General features: G+C 41.0%; 1 protein-coding gene across 1 annotated transcript in view; it reads right to left on the reverse strand.

The window, feature by feature from the left end:
- Nucleotides 1-7,244: 7,244 nt before the first annotated feature.
- LOC107563180 (ephrin-B2a) overlaps nt 7,245-21,577 on the reverse strand; it is a 16,274-nt gene continuing 1,941 nt past the window's right edge. Inside the window, exons 2-5 of the mRNA XM_016247980.1 lie at nt 15,944-16,227; nt 10,372-10,464; nt 9,346-9,453; nt 7,245-8,325 (exon numbers count right to left, since the gene is read on the reverse strand). Of these exons, the coding sequence (XP_016103466.1) occupies nt 7,922-8,325; nt 9,346-9,453; nt 10,372-10,464; nt 15,944-16,227 (889 nt within the window). The 3' untranslated portion in view covers nt 7,245-7,921. The remainder of the gene's footprint in view (nt 8,326-9,345; nt 9,454-10,371; nt 10,465-15,943; nt 16,228-21,577) is intronic.

Genomic DNA, 21,577 nt, shown 5'->3' on the forward strand with positions numbered 1-21,577 from the left:
CCCCCTAGAAAATCTTTGGAGGGAGTTGAAAATCCGTGTTGCCCAGCGACAGCCCCAAAACATTACTGCTCTAGAGGAGATCTGCATGGAGGAATGGGCCAAAATACCAGCAACAGTGTGTGAAAACCTTGTGAAGACTTACAGAAAACGTTTGAACTCTGTCATTGCCAACAAAGGGTATATAACAAAGTATTGAGATGAAATTTTGTTATTGACCAAATACTTATTTTCCACCATAATTTGCAAATTAATTCTTTAAAAATCCTACAATGTGATTTTCTGGATTTTATTTTCTCATTTTGTCTCTCATAGTTGAGGTATACCTATGATGAAAATTACAGGCCTCTCTCATCTTTTTAAGTGGGGGAACTTGCACAATTGGTGGCTGACTAAATACTTTTTTCCCCCACTGTATGTAACTATGGTTCCCCGAAGGGAACGAGACACTGAGTCGGAGAACGCTTTGGGAATGCCTTTCAGCGTGACCGGCTTTGAATCACATGTGTAATCAGTCCAATGGAAGGGCGAGACGTCATAGGCGGGTGACGTAGTGACCAGGAAGCTATAAAAGCATGTGAGGTGGAACTGGTGTCAGCTTCTAGTAATGAAGCAAGCGCTGACAGGGATGCCGGAAGTATGGCCCGAGACGCAGCGTCTCATTCCCTTCGGGGAACCATGGTTACATACGTAACCTGGAGACGTTTTCCTTCAGGAACTCGAGCTGCGTCAGAGAACGCTTTGGGAACGAGTATGCCCACACCGCCAGACTTGCAAATCCCTGACTAGTGTGGAAGAGCACAACTAGGGCGAGAGAACAGAAGAGCCAGGAGTGGCTCGCATATCTAGGCCATAGAACCTGACAAATGTGAGGGGCGTGGACCATCCCGCTCCGTTGCAGATGTCCTGCATGGACACACCTGCCAAGAAGGCCTTGGAGGCCGCCATACCTCGGGTCGAATGAGCCTTGACCCCCAGAGGCGAGGGGAGATCAGAGGACTCGTAGACAATAGTAATGGCATCAACTATACACCGACTGAGGGTCTGCTTCGTGGCAGGAAGACCCCGCTTAGGGGGACCATAGCATACAAGCAGTTGGTCCGCCCTTCTCCACAGGGCAGCTCTGTGGATGTATGTGTCCAGTGCTCGCAGGGCTATTAGCCCTATAGGCTATTGCTCGCGCAGAAGGGCGTGGTATGACGCAATGGCCGCCACGTAGACCTTCAGGGTGGAGTGGGTTAGTCCTGCGGAGAAACGGTCCTGCAGAAACTCCAGCACTGTACCGCCTGGGCAGTTAACTGGGTCAAGCTGGCAATCTCCGCACCAAGAAGTGAAAAGTCATAAAGCACACTTTTCTTGGTGTTTAGTCTTAACCCCAACTTTCCCATATGTGCGAGAATGACATCTCGATGTCGAACCACCATCTGCTCTGATTGAGCCAGAATCAAACAATCGTCGATATAATTTAGTATGCGGATGCCCTGTAGTCGCAGTGGAGCTAGAGCAGCATCCACTCACTTCGTGAAAGTGCGGGGTGAGAGTGCTAGGCCGAAAGGAAGAACTCGATATTGGTAAGCTTTGCCCCTGAAAGCAAACCTCAGGAACTTCCTGTGAGTGTGAAGGATGGAGACATGGAAGTAAGCATCTTTTAGATCTATCATGACAAACCAGTCCTCGGACCTGATCTGAGACACAATCTGCTTGATAGTGAGCATCTTGAACTTCAGCCGCATGACTAAGCGGTTTAACTGACACAGATCTAAAATGGGCCGCAACCCTCCATCCTTCTTTGGAACGATTAAGTACCGGCTGTAGAACCTGGACTCTCTGTTGTGAGGAGGGACAACCTCGATGGCCTCCTTCCTCAAGAGGGTGTTTACTTCCTGTTCCCTCGAGACTGGTCTCTGATGTACTTGGAGCTGCTAGCTCGGTGCCCTGAAGTGGAGGAACGGCAGGAGATGATAAAACTAACTGCTCTAGAGACCCCCGAGGGGGTGGCGATCATCTCAGCTCCGCTACGTTTCCGGGCGGAAGACACTGAGATGTGTGCTTGCTGGAGACTGCTGCGCCCTGGAACTCTGGCAGGGTTAGCAGACTGATCTACTGAGGGCTCTGAGGAGAGACAGACACCGTGTAATGCGGTGCACCCCACTCTTCCCCAGTAAGGGCCGCCCTCAGCGGTCCTGGGCCATGATTGTCAGGACCGCTTTGTCGAGGACTTCCTTGACTGAAGCACGACCCTCAGATCGGGCCTCGCCTTAGAAGCCCCCGGCTTAGAGTGCCGCCGACCTCAGTCCCGTTGCGGGGGAGTACGAGAGGCGACACTCAACTTTTGAACCTCCCTGTATGAGGAGCTTGTACACGGCCAGGGCTACTCCCGCCCAGCAGCCCCCAGAGCTAGAGAATGGCAAGGAGAAACCGCTGAAACGCCACCACCTGTTTGCAAGCCTCCTGGTATCTGTTGATGACGGAGTTGACGGCATCGCTGAACAGACCAGAAGGCGCAAGCGGGGCATCCATGAGGAAGACCCTGTCTTTCTCCTTCATATCAGACAGGGTCAACCAGAGCTGCCACCAGAGCTGCCATGGACCGCTTAATGGCACAGGCGGTCTCCTTGGTGGCGCAGAGAGATAAATCAGCGGTTCTGAAACATCCTCTGTTTGAACTTCTTCACCTTCATCTAGCTCTTTAAGCAAGTCGGCTTGGTATGCCTGCAACACAGCCATTGTGTGCAGACACGCACTAGCCTGACCTGCTGCCGTGTACCCCTTGCCCACCAGCGCTGAAGTGGTTTGCAGCAGCTTGGAGGGCAAGACCGGAGCGTTTAAAGACGATGCCGCGTTGGGAGACAGATAGTTTGCGAGCGTCTGTTCTACCCAGGGCATCGATCAATGACCTCGTTCACCCAACCCCGCCACATTGCCATAATAATCATAGGCGGGGATGAATAAGCGGGCCGAGAATGGTTTCGCCCACGACCTCGACACCCTTTTCTGTGGTTCAGCCTGTTTCTCGGAGGGCCAATCGATGTTTAACTTAGCTACTGCACAAGTAACCACCTCCAACAACTCCTCATACTGGGGTGACTGAGGGGGCGAATCATCTATCTTTTGACTGAGGGGCGAAATCTCCTCGGAGGAAGATAGGCGGAGCACCGAGCCCGCTCCCCAGGAAGAAGAAACCACAGAAAGGGCTTCCGATCCCAGAGAGCGGGCAGACCTGGTGGGTGAGGAAGAAGATAGAGACTTTGCTCCCAAGCAGACCACGCACAGACTGTGTATCCCCGCCCGTGATGTAGTGTGGGCAGGGAGGAACACACAATCTATAACGTGATCTACTTTCGCCCAGATGCTTTGTTTTACTCAGCCTTTTTTGACATAGTTGGAGCTTATATGTTGCTGATTGTGCTTACTTTGACAGACAACAGTAAATAAGACTCACAGAACATAAAATGCGACTGACACACACACAGAGATATTGCTGAATGACAGAAAGCTGACGCCAGTTCCGCCTCCCGTGCTTTTATAGCTTCCTGGTCGCTACGTCACCCGCCTATGACGTCTTGCCCTTCCATTGGACTGATTACACATGTGATTCAGAGCCGGTCATGCTGAAAGACGTTCCCAAAGCGTTCTCAGACGCAGCTCGAGTTCCTGAAGGGGAACTTACTGTGCAGCCAGTGTAGTCAGATTTATGAACACTTGTATATGAGCCAATTATTTTTAGTGAATTTAATGAAGTGATTCACAAACTCTTTTTAGACAGTTCTTGTTAGTGAGTAAAAAATATACTGTGTGCCCTTTATGAACAATTGACTCTAATGAGACAGTTCTTTTACTGAATCATTCAAAAATACTTTTTATAGACATTTTACTTTCTGTAGCTTACTCTAGTGTTCTTTTTGGAGTTTATAACTCCATCCCTACCCACCCCGCAGTATGGTAGTGATCTCACACAGCTCTGACAGTGTGTGCACACATCTATGTGTAGCCATTCATCCACATTTGAATAGAGTGGACAGTGAAATCCTGTAAATACAGACTGATAAGGAAGAAAAAAAAACCGAAAGTTCCATAGGAAAAACATTTTATTGAAAAACATTTTCAGTTTGTAACAGACTGGTGGAATGTGTGCCATTTCATTACTATGACTTTATAAGGTTGCACGTCCTGACCAGATCTTACTGCGAGAGAAGGATGGGCACATTGGGTCATCGGGAAACGATAGCAACAGAAAGATAACAGGAAGCGAGAAGTTAGGGAAAAACTCAAGTGATAATACTGAGGTTGTGTACAAACTGGGTAGAAAAAAAAAGCAAAAACAAAGAACTAATTAAATAAATATCTATGGTACACACGTATGGCACAAATATGCAGCAAGCAGTCAGTTTGGCAATTCTCTATCTCATTTTCATCTTTAAACCAGATCACCATGGGAGCAGTGCAAAAAGGTTGAGTGGGAGGGGTCTGACGAGTGCTAGCTAAAATACATAGCAAAAAATTCCACTTCTATACAAAACATCTTACTTAAAGAGTTTATAAAAAAAACAATTTATTGGGTTCGTCATCAATATTTACACAAGTTATTTACCAAAAAAATTTGTATGCTCTCTTTTAACTGAAGTGATTCATGTATTTTTTTTTCTTAACTTTTTTATTTGCTAGAAATGTGAGAATAAGGCTATTGTAACAACCGGGGATCCATATACAATACAAACAATAAGGTATATACAGCCTCTCAACTACAGATGTACGGTGCAAAAACTAGAGTCTCGTGAACTCAGGGTGACCATACAAGCAAGGCATTTTACAGTGGCCCGAAGACACCTCTCCCAGCGTTTCGCAAACCTTCCGCCCACATCGGTGCAACATCTTACGCTACTAGTTAAGTCCTACCGCTCCTAAAATGTTACGGGAACGTTTGCAACCTGCTTGCCAGGACAGTGTCTTCGGATTCAAAGAAACTAAGGAGATTGTCATATTTAGCCCATATGGGACAGCAACCGAACAGCAATATGGTTGTGGTTTTTGTGGTATGTGTGTCTTCTATAGTTTCAAATAACTGCTCAGTCTTCAATATGTATTTGTGTGTGTAAGCGTTCATGTTTCACAGTTTACCTCGAACCTACAGCACAAAGTAAAAAATAAAATAATAATAATAACACACCGGGTTGTAGTGTTTTCGTATGCTGTATGATTTCATTTAATTTTCAGTGGTTAAGAACACTTTTCCATAGGTGAACGTATATCATCTTTTTTTCTCAATTGTTATAAAAATAAATAAAAATTGCATATTTGCAGATTTTGTAGCCTCTTACAGAGGCACAAAGCTTCTGATCACACAAGGCTTGGCTTCTCGGTGAGATTCAAGAACCTCCATGAACAAGTGAAAACAAAACGGATGAACAGTTAATGTGCGACTATGGCAATCCAGTCAGTTTGTGGACATTTTCAACTCTCAAAGTCCACCTTTGGTGAATGATTTTGATTTCAATGTAAGAAACAAATGAAGATAACTGTCTGCAGGCTGGCATTGCTCACGAAGGGTTTCGCACGAATGACGACACACACGTAAGGGGTTCCAAAATCCTCTGGGAGCTGCGGGTTGTGGGATACTCTGGCCTCTGCTTGGTGACTTCCTCTCTAAAATGCACGCTAAGTCCACTTGTGACCTCCATCGATCATAATGTGTTTTTCCCCCCTCCAGAAACCTCCCACAATTTGAGCCTGAAAGATCCCATTTCATGCAATTTACTACATTTAGCCTGTGCTCATTCTCATCTGGTATGTTCACTAACCCACATCTACTGCTTTCCTTCCAGATTAAGGGGCCTAATTTCGACCCAGAGCACATCTGAGCTTCATCAACAGAGGCAGGCAGGCCGGAGAAGTTGGTTTAGTCGGGATTATGTTAGACGTGCCCTTCCTTTGGTCCGTTTCTGGCCCTTCCCTCTCATTCCTTTCGGCTATTTTAAAACCCAACATGCTGTTTTCCCTGAGGGCTCCTTCCAAAGCCGCCCCTTCCCTGGCCATGAGCGCATGTGCTTTTTGTGCGGGTATGTGTGTGTGTTTGTGGTCAAAAGGCAGCTATTCGTGTAGAGATCAATGGAAAAAAGCAAACCGAAATATCTGTTAACGAAAAGGAAAACTCGAAGCTTGCATAATGTGCAGATTCTCCATAAATTATTCATGTTCTTGCTGTTTCACGCTAACCTGTCTGTATGGTACACTCTTAAAAATAAAGGTGCTTCAAAAGGTTCTTCAAGCGATGCCACAGAAGAACCATTTTTGGTTCCACAAAGAACCATTCAGTCAAAGGTTCTTTAAAGAACCATCTCTTTACCTTTTTATAATCTGAAGAACCTTCTTTCGCCACAAAGAACCTTTTGTGAAACAGAAAGGTTCTTCAGATGTTAAAGGTTCTTTATGGAACCATTTAGACAAAAAGGTTCTTCTATGGCATCGTGAAGCACCTTTATTTTTAAGAGTGTATCATAAATAAAGTCTATGTGCACTCTTGCCAACCGTTTTCATCTACAGCTAAACAAATGCTAATTAAATTTTTTGTTTCATTCAAAACTAAACAATTATATCTTGATGTCCCTGTGCTTTTGAGCAAAAACGTAGAGCACCAGTTCCTCTTTTCCACAATCTGCACAGGCCACTGGTGAAAGAGAATGCGTGTGTGTGTGTGTGATGGCAGAAATACTAGAATAACAGGAACTTTTGCAGCGACATGCCTGGGGAAGGCGGCCATTTTGTGTCAGAGATGACAGATTTTCCTATTGAGCCTTGAGTGATTCGCTCCCTGCAATCTGTCTTAATGTGTTTTCTTGAGTTTGTACTCCACGTGGGAAAAGTGGTGAGGCTTTCAAAGTGCTGCTAAAGTGTTCATGTGGGTCCTCCACCTTCCCAGCAGGCATTAGGACAACAACTGTACCAAATATCGACGATCTTTCCTTCCTTCCTTCCTTCTTTCTTTCTCTGTTTGTCTCATTTTTCCAGCCCTGGCAGCAGATGTATATGAAATGAAATGTGTGTATGTGTCTTCCACACTACTAAACAGCACATAAACCAGCACAAAAGGATCTCTATGATGATACATATTAGTCTTCTACCAAACAAATCTACAAGTGGACTGCACTGGGAATGACAAAAAGAAATGCACGTGAGACGCATGACCATACAAAAAGACTTCAAGTAAACATCGTGAGTCATTTTGTAGAGGTGAACAAATGAGGAGAGCTAATGTGAAGTACGAGTGAACGTGCAAAAACAGATGATGTCCATTCAAATGTCCAACAGTAGGCTCCGGAGAGCTTCCCGCTTCCTCGATAAATCCACTTCCTGTAGCTCTGGCCAATAGGCTGCATTCACTTCCTGTTTTGAGATGGATCAGCTAATCGGCCAAGCTAAATAATCAGCTCAAGTTCATATTTCTTGCTGTGTGATACGGTCACGTCACTTCTCTTCTCCATCTCCGTGTGTTGTGTCTTTAAGGGAGATGATGTAGTGGAAAAAAGAGGAAGAATCATTGTCTTGACCTCTCTTTTCACAGCCACCCCCTCAAACCCCCTCTCCCCTGCTCGTCTGATTCACACACATTCCCTCATACAAATGCTATAGTATCCGTTGTAGTGCACCTCAATCTCCCGGAGGGTTTCTGTTGTCTTTTTTGTCATTTTCTATTTGTTTGTTTCATTTTTGCAGGTGCAAGAGCAGCGAATCAGGAGAGTCACTCCACCATCAGCAACATCTATACCGAGAGTAATAATCAGCAATATTGTAAAATAAACAAGAACAACAAAAAAATAAGAGGGGGTAGGAAGAGGGTGAGCTCAGGTGTTGATTCCGCCCACGGGGGGTTCATCGAGGGGCATGTGGGGGGTTAGAGTTAAAACGTCCAAAAGAAGCGTGTCCATTTTCACACTTTATAATAGATGTTTGCTGGGCTTTGAGGCGGCATTTCCTGTACAATGTAAACGGGGTGTCCGTAATCGCCACTCACTTTCTCGTAATGCGGGCAGAAGACGCTGTCAGCAGTCCGCAGCGGGATGATGATGTCACTCGGCTCCGAACCGTTGTTGTTGCCTCCGCTGCCGCCCCTCTTGGGCGTGGCTAATGTACTGAGTGACAGCGTGGTGGCGTGCTGAGGTGAGTGTTTGCGATGGCGTCGTCGATACTTCAGCAGGAGGAATACTAGCATGATGATGATGATGATGACAATGACACTGGCTGAGGCGATGCAGGCGAACAGGGCAACCTCTGAGCCGATGACTGAGGATGATTTATTTCCATCTCCCTTCTCTTCTCCTTGTTGAGATGCATCTAAGAGGGAAAAACACAACATGAACTTAGCAAAAAAAGCAATGAGCAACTAGTATTAAGGACTGTTCACACCAATGATGACAACTATAACAATAATGATAACTACAATATAGTTTAACAATCGTCCATTGGTCTGGATGCTAATATAGTTATAGTTATTTTTTAGTTATCGTTCTTGGTGTGAACAGGCTTTCTGACTATAAAGCAAGTGGCCCACTCATAAGCAATTAAAAAGATGCCTTGACACTAAATGAAACGTCTTTTATGTATGGTGAAATAAATTTACATGTATTTATTTAGCAGACGCTTTTATCCAAAGCAACTTCCAAAGGAGAGAAAACACAAGCGATTGATCATAAAAGAGCCGACGGTATTAGAAGTGCAGTGAAAACAAATTTCAAGAAGAAACCAGAGTACAAAGCTTGAGTAGTAGCGTAAGTGCTGTAGAGGAAAATAAATATAATTTTTTAATAAGAATTGCCTTTATCTAAATGGTTTAAATGATTTAGTTATGTACTTGTGGAAGCCGTCGGTTTACTGAAAGACATTTTGAACTCAAAAATGTGTATTAGGATAGATAACGTCTAAGAAACACTCCGTGATCCTGGAAAGCTGTGGACAGAGTGACCTCGCACGGCTTTGGACTCCAGTGAGTTTGTTTGGAGCGGCCCAGATGAGTCTGGTGAAACAGATGAGCTGCTAACACTCACACTCAGGCTGTTTTACAAGTGGATTATTGTACCTAAGACACTCCACTCAAATGACTTTGATGTCCATATGCTTGTACGTAGAAGGAGAAATGCTGAATTCTACAATGAATGCATTCCAGCAAGTCCGTCTTGCTCTGTCACATTAACGATTTACTTGTCAGAAGGATTTTATGAGAACAAATCAGTGTGCATATTGTTGTGACAGAGGACTGGTACTTGCTCAGCAAAAAAGGGATTAAAAAGCAGAGAGAATGATGAATCAGTGAGCGTCCCCTTACAGATGTGTGAGGTGATAAAGTGTGCGACGTACCGGGCTTGTCAAGTACTTCATTCGATTTGGTCTCCTTGCCCCCTGCGTCGGGGTGTTTGGGAGGGTAACTGGTGGGGTATTCTTTGGGGGAAAAGGGATCGGAGGGGTCTGCAAATTATAGATAAGAAACACATTCATCACTCTGATATATGTATGCATTTTCATGTGGAGAGCGATTACTTTCATGCTGCTCAGCGAAATAAAAGTGTGCGTGCGTGACTGATAGCGACCATGAGAGAGTGAGTGTGTGTGTTCATCATTAAAACACAAGCAGCCATGATTAATCTAGTGACCTTCAGCTTGTGTCTGTATGTTTGTGTGAGAGCGAGAAATTCAGTCGCTTGTGTTGGTGGGTGTGGCCTATGGTAATTACCACAGATTTCACTGGTGAGGTGATTTATGAATAATCGTCATTAATTACAGTGCAGGGTCTGCAGCAGATTCGAAGGGCTTTCCTATTGTTCTACACCCTCGTGCCCACAGTAAAACACCTATTAGACACCCACATACACAATCGCGAAACGATTACTCACTTTGTCCAACCTTCATGATGATTTTCATCGACTTGGTTTTACACACCCCTCCTTCCTGATTATCCAGTCCTTCCATCGTTCCATTAGATGTAGCTGAAACACAATGACAAAAACAAGAACTTTAGCAACATGATATCAACATGTGTATTGTAAATACATAACTGAGATTGATCAAAGAAGTTACAAGCTATTTTGATGATGTAACTGCAACATTAACACAACTAATATTCATACAGTCAAATATCTGTGCGGAGCCTTCATAAATCATGTAACCAAACTTTTAGTAGTCCTAGCTGTGCCATTTATGATTTTTTTTTTTGCACAGGCCAAAATTGTGTTTGTATTGGTGTTGAAAGATGAAATGGTCAGAAAGTGTCAGTGCAGGGTCTGCAGCAGGTTCGAAGGGCTTTCCTATTGTTCTACACCCTCGTGCCCACAGTAAAACACCTATTAGACACCCACATACACACATGACCGCGAAACGATTACTCACTTTGTCCAACCTTCATGATGATTTTCATCGACTTGGTTTTACACACCCCTCCTTCCTGATTATCCAGTCCTTCCATCGTTCCATTAGATGTAGCTGAAACACAATGACAAAAACAAGAACTTTAGCAACATGATATCAACATGTGTATTGTAAATACATAACTGAGATTGATCAAAGAAGTTACAAGCTATTTTGATGATGTAACTGCAACATTAACACAACTAATGAATATTCATACAGTCAAATATCTGTGCGGAGCCTTCATAAATCATGTAACCAAACTTTTAGTAGTCCTAGCTGTGCCATTTATGATTTTTTTTTTTGCACAGGCCAAAATTGTGTTTGTATTGGTGTTGAAAGATGAAATGGTCAGAAAGTGTGCCTTTGCTCTTTAACAATTCAATAGGAAATAAGAAGGATTAAAGGAATAATACAAATGTTGTTTACCAGTGAGGCGAAGGCCTCTAGCACCATGAGTGGTTGTTAATAATTTAACGAATAAGGCACAGAGAGAGAGTGCTATTAATTAATTCATACAGTCAAATATCTGTGCGGAGCCTTCATAAATCATGTAACCAAACTTTTAGTAGTCCTAGCTGTGCCATTTATGATTTTTTTTTTTTGCACAGGCCAAAATTGTGTTTGTATTGGTGTTGAAAGATGAAATGGTCAGAAAGTGTGCCTTTGCTCTTTAACAATTCAATAGGAAATAAGAAGGATTAAAGGAATAATACAAATGTTGTTTACCAGTGAGGCGAAGGCCTCTAGCACCATGAGTGGTTGTTAATAATTTAACGAATAAGGCACAGAGAGAGAGTGCTATTAATTAATGTGAGGTTCGGATCGTGTTTAAGAGCGTGTAACGCTTTAGCCACAGCAGATGTTTGTCAAGAAACAAGTGAGCAAGAACAAAATAGACTTTTTTGTAAAGTTTTCTACATGCAATTTGACTTTACAATAACATAAATTTGAACTGAATTAAGCCGTTTGACATCTTTATCTTTTGCTAAACAAACTATCAGCAGTATTCTGGCCACTGGTCCCACGTGTCCTATGTGGGCTTTTACCCGAACAATGTAGCTATGTCATGTACGTGTGTGTGCGTGTGTGTCCATGCCCGGCAGGCTTGCGGTCTATTGGGTCAGTAACACAGAGCTAACGAGCTGCCAAGGGCTTAACGTCTGGTCAGCGTCCAGAACAATGTGGCCTGCATTCAGAGAGAGAAAGAGACAGGGGAGGGATGTGGAAGTCTATGAGGCGCCTGTCCCCCCATCATCACTTTTTTTTCCAATGCTGCCACTTTGATGAAGTGGATGGAGTGTGAGTGAGTTTTGTGTGTGCCATGTGATGGATCTTTCTGATTCTGCGTTTCTTCTTTATTTGTTTGTAAGGACTGCACTGCAGCATGACACCATCTGACTCTCTCTGCTGCTTCTTTGACCTGTAGCTTTTTAGTGTTGAGAAGAACACAAGCTCATTACATGTAAAGCTCCTTAAAAGCTTGGGTTCCTTTCAGTGTGTTCATTTCATTAATCTGGCAAATGAGCCTAAAAACGCACACATTAAAGCAAACAAATTGCTTAAACAATAATCACATGATGATCTCACATTCCAGGTCAACAGTATACCATCACATGACACATACAGTTTATTTAATTTTAGTTGAAGTGACAAGTTGATTAGTATACAAATATACTTTTAAAGCACTTCTTCGTAGATGAGTTTAAGTTAAATTAGAGTGTTTGACTTTGAACTGACAGCCCAGCTGGCAAAGAGTATTTGTGTGTGGGACAGGTTTGGCCTACATTGTGAAAGCCAAATTTCCCCAAATGGATAGTAAAAACCTGAAACCTACATTGTGGAGAGCAGCAAGAGGGCTCAATGAAGTAAAAAAAAAAAAGGTTTAATAAATAAGCTAAATACTTTAACTGAAAAATAAGGCTGAAAATGTTGTGCATTGATAAAATAATTAAAAAAAAATCATTAGAGCAGTACAAAAACAATAAAGGTAAATGAAAAGTGCCCAACATAATAGAAAACTATTTTTATTCTAAAATGGAAAGGTTTTCTTTTAGCAGTACATGTGGGTTTTGGCTTAGTCTGCAGTATGTATTGTATGTGTCATATATAAAAACAACAGTTGACTAGGTTATGCTCCCAGCTAGATAAATGTGTCTGTGCACTACATGTGGACACAAAAACCCAATACTGTTTGGTGAAACCCTATCAAGCTCAAACAGACTGCGAGATATGTAAAGTTCTGCCATGACAATAGGGCAACCAGTGGGACAGGACTGGAAAATGACACCATGCAACAGGCATTAAATGCTCAGAAACTTTTGCGTAGTATTATATTTAAACATAAAATTATTTTAAAAATAATAATTATTATTATCATTAATCTTCTTCTTGTTATTATTAATATAATTATATTTAAAAAAAAATATTTTGTCTATTAATAACTTGACTAATGATTTAGCAATACAGGTACTTGAATGTGAATGCGAGTTGTGATGATGAGCTGTAGCTGTTGTTGTGGAGTTTGACCTGATCAACATGGCGTCAGGGTCACAGAGTGGTGAACAGCACTCAGGCCAATAATGAGAGCTGACACACAACAATACACACACACAAACATTGTACATCTACTCTAATGAGATATGGCACTGCACCTCAAAAAGCCCTCACTGGCTTTGAACAAAGCCAAACAACATGTTTCTCTCTTTAAGTCAACAATGCTTCATTGGCATGATTGTTAACATTAATAGTATTGTCAACGCATATAAAAAAACAGAAATTACAACAAATAAAACAACGAAACGAAATGAAGGTTGAAAATATAATAAAAATAGAAAAGACTTTATACTAAATATATGATTTAATGTTAGAAATCACTTATCAGTAATAAATGCTCATCGTTGGTTTCTACTGACATGCTCGCCCTCAGGCAATGGCATGCTGTTACATAACTAGTTGCTAAGGAGCATTGTTTTAATTTTTCATCATCTGTCAGTGAGGAAGTCTGAAAACTAATTCAAAGAAAGTGAAATGGTCTCTCTCTGTTTCAGGCCCTGAACCGGCAAATTATAACTTCGGAAAATAGACTGACTTGAAGAATAACCAGTTACAGACACTGTCCTAATTAAAACTGATGAAACAATAATTAAAACTGCAAACGTAAACCGGTTACATTCAGCTTTTTAAGCACTACTGGCTTTTTTTGTTAGTAATGAACTATTATTCTATTCTTAAGGGAATAAATTACTGAACACACCTTTAAGATTTACATAGACGTAGTTTGTCTGTGCTTTATTCAATTATCACATCTTTCTACAGATTGTATTCGTATATATGTTTGTATGTGAACTCGAAAACAACCCCAACTTTGCTTTAAAAAGCATCACAAGATCTCCTAACCGAAGATCACATGATCTTCAAGTGATTTATTATTATTATTATTATCATTATTATTATTATTAGGGCTTCATGTTAATGTTAATTTAATGTTTATGCTAAAAAAAGTGCATATAGCTGCTAATTGTATTTGTTGTTTGTTGATTTTCAAATATAAAACTTATTGAAATGTTTTCAGTGTGTGTATCAGTTCTTTTTGAACGTTTTCATCTAATTTGAACAAAACCATGATAATATTGATAATCGTGATAACTTTGGTCACTATAACCGTGATATGAAATTTTCATACCGTTACATCCCTAGTCATCAGCATCAGGCTGCATATGAACAATAGAAGAGCCATTTAATAGTTTGGCCAGCGCACACCAACACACACCAGGGTTCAACAATAAAGCAATAAAAATGGACAATGACCCGGGGTCAGTTTGAGTGAGCTTGAGTGACCAACTGCATGCTTTTATCACGTACATAAGCAAAAGTGTGTTTACACACATACATCTGTCATGATGTATGAAAATGTTTAGGGCCTGTATATATATATATTTTTTTTATGTTTTTGAAGTCTCTTATGCTTATGAAGGCTGCAAAATCAAAACAATGTAAAAACAGCAATATTGTGAAATATTGTTACAATTTAAATTAAATATTTTCTACTTTAATTAAATGTATTCCTGTAATGGAAAAACCTGAATTTTCAGCAGCCTTTACTCCAGTATTCAATGTCACATGATCCTTCAGAAATGATTCTAATATGTCATTTGGTGCTCAAGAAACATTATTATTAATGTTAAAAACAGTTGTGATGCATAATATTTATAATACATTGTTTTTAATATATATTTTTTAATATTTATAATACACAGCTTTTGAAATAGAAAATAAATAGTTTGAAATAGATTGTTGTTTTTGTAACAGTGTGGTCTTTACAGTCACTTTTGATCAGTTTAATGTGTCCTTGTTGCATAAAAGTAAAAAACAATGAGCCCAACCTTTTGAACCATAGTATAAATACAGTGAACAATGAACAATATATGTATATCATTTTTTGACACATATTAAAATATGTTGCTCAAAAATAGCCGTTTATCGTATTTATGTAAAAAAGTTGTAAGGCTAAGTAAAAATCTATACTACTGACCTAAAGAAAAAATTCTCATTGTTGAGTCCTGCACACACACACGCACACAGACGTTTGGCTTGCTGAACACATTTATAAGGGATTGAAATCATCTGATTGGTTTCTGAGCAGATCCAATTGATAAAGACAGAGTGATTAAACTGAGCTATTAGGATTAAACTTTTTAATTAATGACTTCGAATAAACCCCCCACCACACACAGCAGTCATACGTCTCTGCGCTTCATAACACACACACACACACACACACACACACGCACACAAACGACTCCAGCTGTACACCAGGGCAATTATCATCCACAATGCAGCAAAATGAACTAATTTCTCTTTCTTCACCTCCTTTTTCTCTCTTTCCCTTTTCTTTCTACAAATTAGAGTTGCTTAAGAGAAACTGAGAGAGAGCAAAATAAAGGAGGAGAGAATTTTCCCAGAACTGCAAAATTGGATTTTCTCCTTATGCTGGAAGTGAACTCTCATTGTGAGGGACAGCGAGAGAACGGCTCAGGTCTGGGCAATGAGATTTACGCAGTGTATCAAAGCAGTCTCTGTTTGTGTGTGTGCGCGTTATTCCATTTGCTAGATCCCTGCATTTCTCTTCCACCTCACCCGCTGTTTAAGCAGCTTGCTTTGAGCCTGAAATGTGTTGTGTGTTGAGGCCAGGTGAGCAGTTATTGTTTTCGCAAATGTGAAAATTCAACCCACATGCAAAATGATACAAAGCGAATACGAGAAGTCATTTGTGTTTGTGTACATACGCGTTCATGGTCAAATGCCACTCACAAACAGAAACCTTCCATCTCTGTAACTAACAACTACTCCAGCCAACATAAACAAACACTAGCAAATGTGATATAAACGTGTCATTATTTGCACCATGACTCACTAAAACATTGCTAATGTAGTTCACGCCACAACGTCAACCTTTCCCGATACTCAAAACCACATAAACAAACCCAAGCTAACGTAATTGACCAGAACGGTGCGGTAAGGGTGGTTTACAGATATCCGCTGACATACTCACATATAATGTAGTAGTCTTTCCCCCTAAAGAACTCCAGGCCCCAAAGGTTTGGGCTGAACTCCTGGAATTTGAGGGTGAATTTGACGTCCTGGTCCGGTTTGACGCAGTTGAGTAGAGGCGTGTCTGCCTTTGTGACCTGACAGGACTTTAGTTGTTCCAGAGGAACCATATAGAGTTTATAATACTCCACTCCTTCCGTAGAGCCGCCCTCCACGCGTGGGCAAACTATGTCCATCTTATCCCCGATCTGTGGATACAGCACCAGACCCTGTCCTGGCACGAACCTTTGAGAGAAAGAGAGACGGAGAGAGAGTGAGACACATCATAGATGATAAATAATATTCGAACTGCTCAGGATCAAAAATATGCTGGATCGTGAAGCATAGTGTTGATCAATAATTAAAAAAGAGGATGATTAATTATTTAGCAGTGATTATAAATGATAAAACGGGTTCTAAAGAACTAGCTGGATCATAAAAACGTAGGAGAGTAACTGAAACGATCCTAAACTGCATGCATGAGTGTTTTTAAAGGGTTAGTTCACCCAAAAATTCAAATTCTGTCATTAATTTCTCACCCTCATGTTGTTCGAAATCCGTAAGACCTTCGTTCATCTTCGGAACACAATTTAATTACATTTTTGATGAAATCTGAGGGCTCTCTGACCCTCCCATAGACAGCAAGGTAACTACCACGTTCAAAGTCCAGAAAAGTACCAAGAAGATCGACAAAGTAGTCCGTGTGACATCAGTGGTTCAACTGTAAAGTTACGAAGCTACGAGAATACTGACCAGATCCGGCGCTGACCCAGATCCGGCATGATGACGTCATTACGCCGGATCTGGGTCAGCGCCGTCACACGCTCGCGTCATGGTACTGTCGTGAACGCGCGTCCACAAGTGATGCAGTAGAGACGAAAATGTGGAATAAAGTTGTTATTTTTGTTTTCTTTGCTCAAAAAAAGTATCAGTACCACTGATGTCACATGGACTACTTTGTCAATTATCTTGGTACTTTTCTGGACTTTGAACGTGGTAGTTACCTTGCTGTCTATGGGAGGGTCAGAGAGCCCTCAGATTTAATCAAAAATATCTTAAATTGTGTTCCGAAGATGAACAGAGGTCTTATGGGTTTGGAACAACACAAGGGTGAGTAATTAATGACAGAATTTTCATTTTTGGGTGAACTAACTCTTTAACTTCCTTTATGAGAAACCAGAAAAGAAAACAGAGCAGCTAGAATGAGACAAAGGTGTTGACTCATGGCTCATACTTTAGAAAACAGACAAATAGTCTCTCAGATGCCAAGCACTTAAACAGCAGCGCTGTGAAAAGAAAATGATGTCATGAGAAATAAGGAGGAAAAGTGCAGCAGCTCGCATCAGGCGACGCTCCCAGCCATCTGCCTCGAGGGACTAAAACAGGAGTAGCTGGGAAAACTGCTCTGCTGTGTGTGTGTGTGTGTGTGTCTGACGTGCAGCAGGGTAGCTGTCAGGACTATCTGCACGACAGATCTAGCCACGCAAATCCTCTCGAGCCAAACACTGGATTGCTATCTCACTCATGTCTTATCGCTACACAAGCTTATTTGAAAAGCCAAGAACAGTTTGCCTGCATATGTGTATGATGTGCTCAAATATTTGCTTTGGGATCGTTCAAAAGAAGCGGGTGAGACTCGTAAATTCCCAGAGTAAAACATGTTCACACCTTAAAAGTTTACATACACACACCTACAAAACCACAAATCTGCTATTTTTCTCAAGTAGAAAAAATTTGCATTTGCAACAGAATACCTTTCCCCTCTTAAATATACAGGTTTCAAAAGGGGGGTTTTACAGCAATCCCAATGAAGAACAATTCTTGGTTCAGTGAAACTTTCAGTGAACCGTTTTTCTTAGTATGAAGAACATTTGAATAATCTGAAGAACATTTCTTCTAATATGAAGAACCTTTTGTGCATTAGAAACGTTAAAGGTTCTTCAAGGAACTATCAACACGAATAAATCATCTTTACTTATAAGAGTGTACATTCATATATACCACATGCTAATTCTATTAACCTCTGTTTTGTTGTATTTAATGGGCAAACACAACTGAGCAGTGAACCGGAGAGATAGGCCAAATGCAGCATGCTAGTTGCTATACACATTGTTGCAGCCCAGTCAGTCATTATCCTAAACCACAGGGTATACAAGTTCACCCCGCAGCCTATACGCACACATTCCGCTATTAAAAGGGTGTTTTACATGTCTATATTTTACAGGAGCCACTGTTAAAACTGTCTAGTTTTAGTTTTGAGTAGGGAGCGGGACATATAAGTGGGGGGTATTTGAACAAATAAAGCCAGAGGTCACACTCATGTTTGTAAATGGCTTTAATCCTTGTCTAAAAGACACACTTTAACCCCCAACCTTAGCCTTGGTGATTCTCACAGTGGTCGTAAATATTCTGCGACATGCGAATGTGAAAAAGAAAAGGATGACAGAATAAGGATTTGCACACGTTTAACACAGACCGCGCATTCTGTTAACAAGACTGCAGCTGCACACAGAGAAGCCATTAAGTCGGAAAAGGTGTGCATGTGTAAGAGCAAACGGTCAGGACATGTGCAGTACATCTAAGGAGAGATGGCTGTGCCACTTGAGGACGTTTCTCCATAATTTAATTTGTGATCCACATTTGTCCCTTTTATATCTCTGTTTTTTATACTCACAAGGCATCTGTTTTATCTTTTCTTTTTGTCTTCTTCCCACTGACTCATTCACTTGTGCTCAGACTGAAATATTCATTTTTGGCAGCCTTTCTAAAAGCACTTCAAAAGCAAGTCGTTTAAATAAACTTGCTCATATACATTAAAGCATAAGAAATTAGTATAAGACTTTCAGGACTCTCTCTGGCAACTTAGGCATGATATAAACGATAAAACTGAAGTTGAGAAACAGCTGGGCTGAATGGACGTCTGAAAGGTGTTAAAGAGTAAAGGATAAGACATCTGTTTTTTTATTGGGGTGGGGCTCTATTGCCCATCCCATTTTTTTTTTTTTGGAGGACTTCTTAGGGGTTAAAATACAGATTCATTTGATAAAACTAAAACCAACACATGTGTTCCTGAAACTCTGCTCAACATTCCCCCCTAATGTTTTCATATATTTCGCTTTCTTCAAATGGTGCTTTTGTATATGAATGTTTGTCCATCAGCTTTCCTCTTTCTTTCTTTTCCTGTGTTAATCTCTAGTTGTGTGGGCCGAGCCATGACACAGTGACAGCAGTAGCCTAATCCTGCCCCAATAGGAACACAGCGCTTTAACCCGAAGATCTGAAGCAACGCGGACACATATGGGTGGAGGGGAACTTCAGCTGTTTGACTTTCAATCATCAGACCAATATGGAGGTTCATTGGCCATAGAAAGCAGGGGACAAAAGAAATCAACAGACATCTCACGGTTTAATTGCTCCATCATGCTTTGCAATCGAGACCTGCATTGGGTGAGAGGGCAAATCGACCAGACAGGCGACTTTTCCCTTTGTCAGCCTATATCCCTTCATTCTTTCCTGTTTTTCTCATCTATTCACTCCATAATCCCGAAAGACCCTGTCTGCTCTCCCCTCAAATTTTAAAGCAACACAAATGCCATTTAATAATGAACTTTTATTCTCTTTGAGGTAATGACTAGACATCACATTTTTCCCTCAGGCCCCTTTCTTCTCCTCGCTCTCTCCCAGCGGCAAAACAATCTCTCCCATCTGCTAATATGATGACGATAAATTTGGAAAATGATTAACTCAGCATCTAAATCATAACAGCCTTTCGCTAGCAGTCTATCATGAAGTTCATGGCCCACTCGCCCCTCGTTCATTCATGCTGTATCTGCATGTGTATGTAGCCATGCATGTGCCCCCATCAGAACCCTGCTAAGCGATGTAATCTCCTAATGAAGAGAAGGGGGAACCTCCTTTGACTGAAAACGTGTAGAGCAGACTGCTTTTGTTTCTCCACCTCCGACAAAATGGATTACCAGAAGGAACAAGAAAGAGAGGGAGAGAAGAGAGAGAGAGGGGAAAGGAGTCTTTACACTGATACATCAGAGGTAAAGCAGTGAAGGGGTAAAAAACACTGCACACTAGATTGACACACATTTTTGCAATGGGAGGGGAAAACCCAGCTAATCACACACACACACACTCGCTCAGTGATTGAGCATTGTGGGAGTTGGTGACGGTTGTCTCATGTACAGAAGGCCATAGGGAGTAGAGTATGGATATTAAGCACAAATCTCCCATTATGCGGCACTGATACTTTAGATAAAGGCATGTCCCATAGCGCTGCTATTCACATACTCACAAACATTATACCTATGGGATTCCTCTCTAATCTTCAGATAGTAAGTTGTACTTTGTGTTTATTGGGTATTCGTGTTTCTAAAATGAAACTGGAGTCGATGCAAGATGGGAGTCAGATTCTCCTCAGTTCACCTATTATAGAAAAATGAATTCATATAATGAAATAATTTAATGCCAAAGGAAAGAAAACAAGCCAGAAAGAAAGAAAGAAAGAAAGCGAATGCAAATATATTTGAATGTAACAAGATTCCTGCCATGTCCCAACGTTTTGCTCTGTTTATCTTGTCACATGGTTAAAATGCAGCCAACGCTAACAATGCTATCAGTGCCATCACCATTTAGTCCTGTGCAGTGCTACAAAGAACTATACACTGAACTGCCCCAACAGAATAGCAGGAATGTGCGCAGTGAACAATTCCATGGAACGCTGGCTTGCCTGGGAAGAATGAGGCCTGCATCTTTACAGTGACACACACACAATAGAGAAACACGCCGCTGGAGGTCACTTCATGGTCGCTCTGGGTCTCCATCAATGAAGATGTCACAATAGTTACCGACATGGTGGTGACACTTCACATTCAGTATAAGTTATATATAAAAATTTTATTAATTAAAATAATTTGAAATTACAATTACAAACTACTCCACAAAAACATCATTACATACTAAGTACAATTACGCAGTACTTAGATTTGTAATCACCCAGAAACATAAACGCTAAAGTGTAATGAACATGGCTCGCTTAGAACTGTAACAAACTGTGAGGAATCTAAACTACTCCCACAGTTTTTGACCAAAGAATTTCCATCATTGTTCAAAATTGGATATTTTAGAAATCGTTAAGACAGATTATTACCATTTGTATTCCAAATACTAATCTTTGAATTAAAATAATTTTACTTAAGAGCACTGCATGCAATATTTGAGGAAATATACATTTAATTTAAGCTATAAAAATGTAACCTATACTCACTATAAGAGAAGGCCACAACTTTTCCATTACTTTTCACCACTCCGTGATTTTTCATCATTTAAATTGGCATATTGCAATATAGTTAAAACATTAGTAATTTTAATTGTTCAAGTTCCCTAGAGTATAAAAAAAACTAAACTAAAAGAAGGTCTTATATAAGAACAATGTAAAAGTAGGTTAAGTGGAGTGGGCCAATGGTCGCGAGCGCATTCAGCAAAATTGAATCTCAGTGCAACACGTCATCCTCCTCAATGTTTATATATATATATATATATATATATATATATATATATATTTATATATCCCCCTCTCACGACATTA

The sequence above is a fragment of the Sinocyclocheilus grahami genome, unplaced genomic scaffold (genome assembly GCF_001515645.1).
Source record: "Sinocyclocheilus grahami isolate Dianchi unplaced genomic scaffold, SAMN03320097.WGS_v1.1 scaffold860.1, whole genome shotgun sequence".
Lineage (NCBI taxonomy): Eukaryota > Metazoa > Chordata > Actinopteri > Cypriniformes > Cyprinidae > Sinocyclocheilus > Sinocyclocheilus grahami.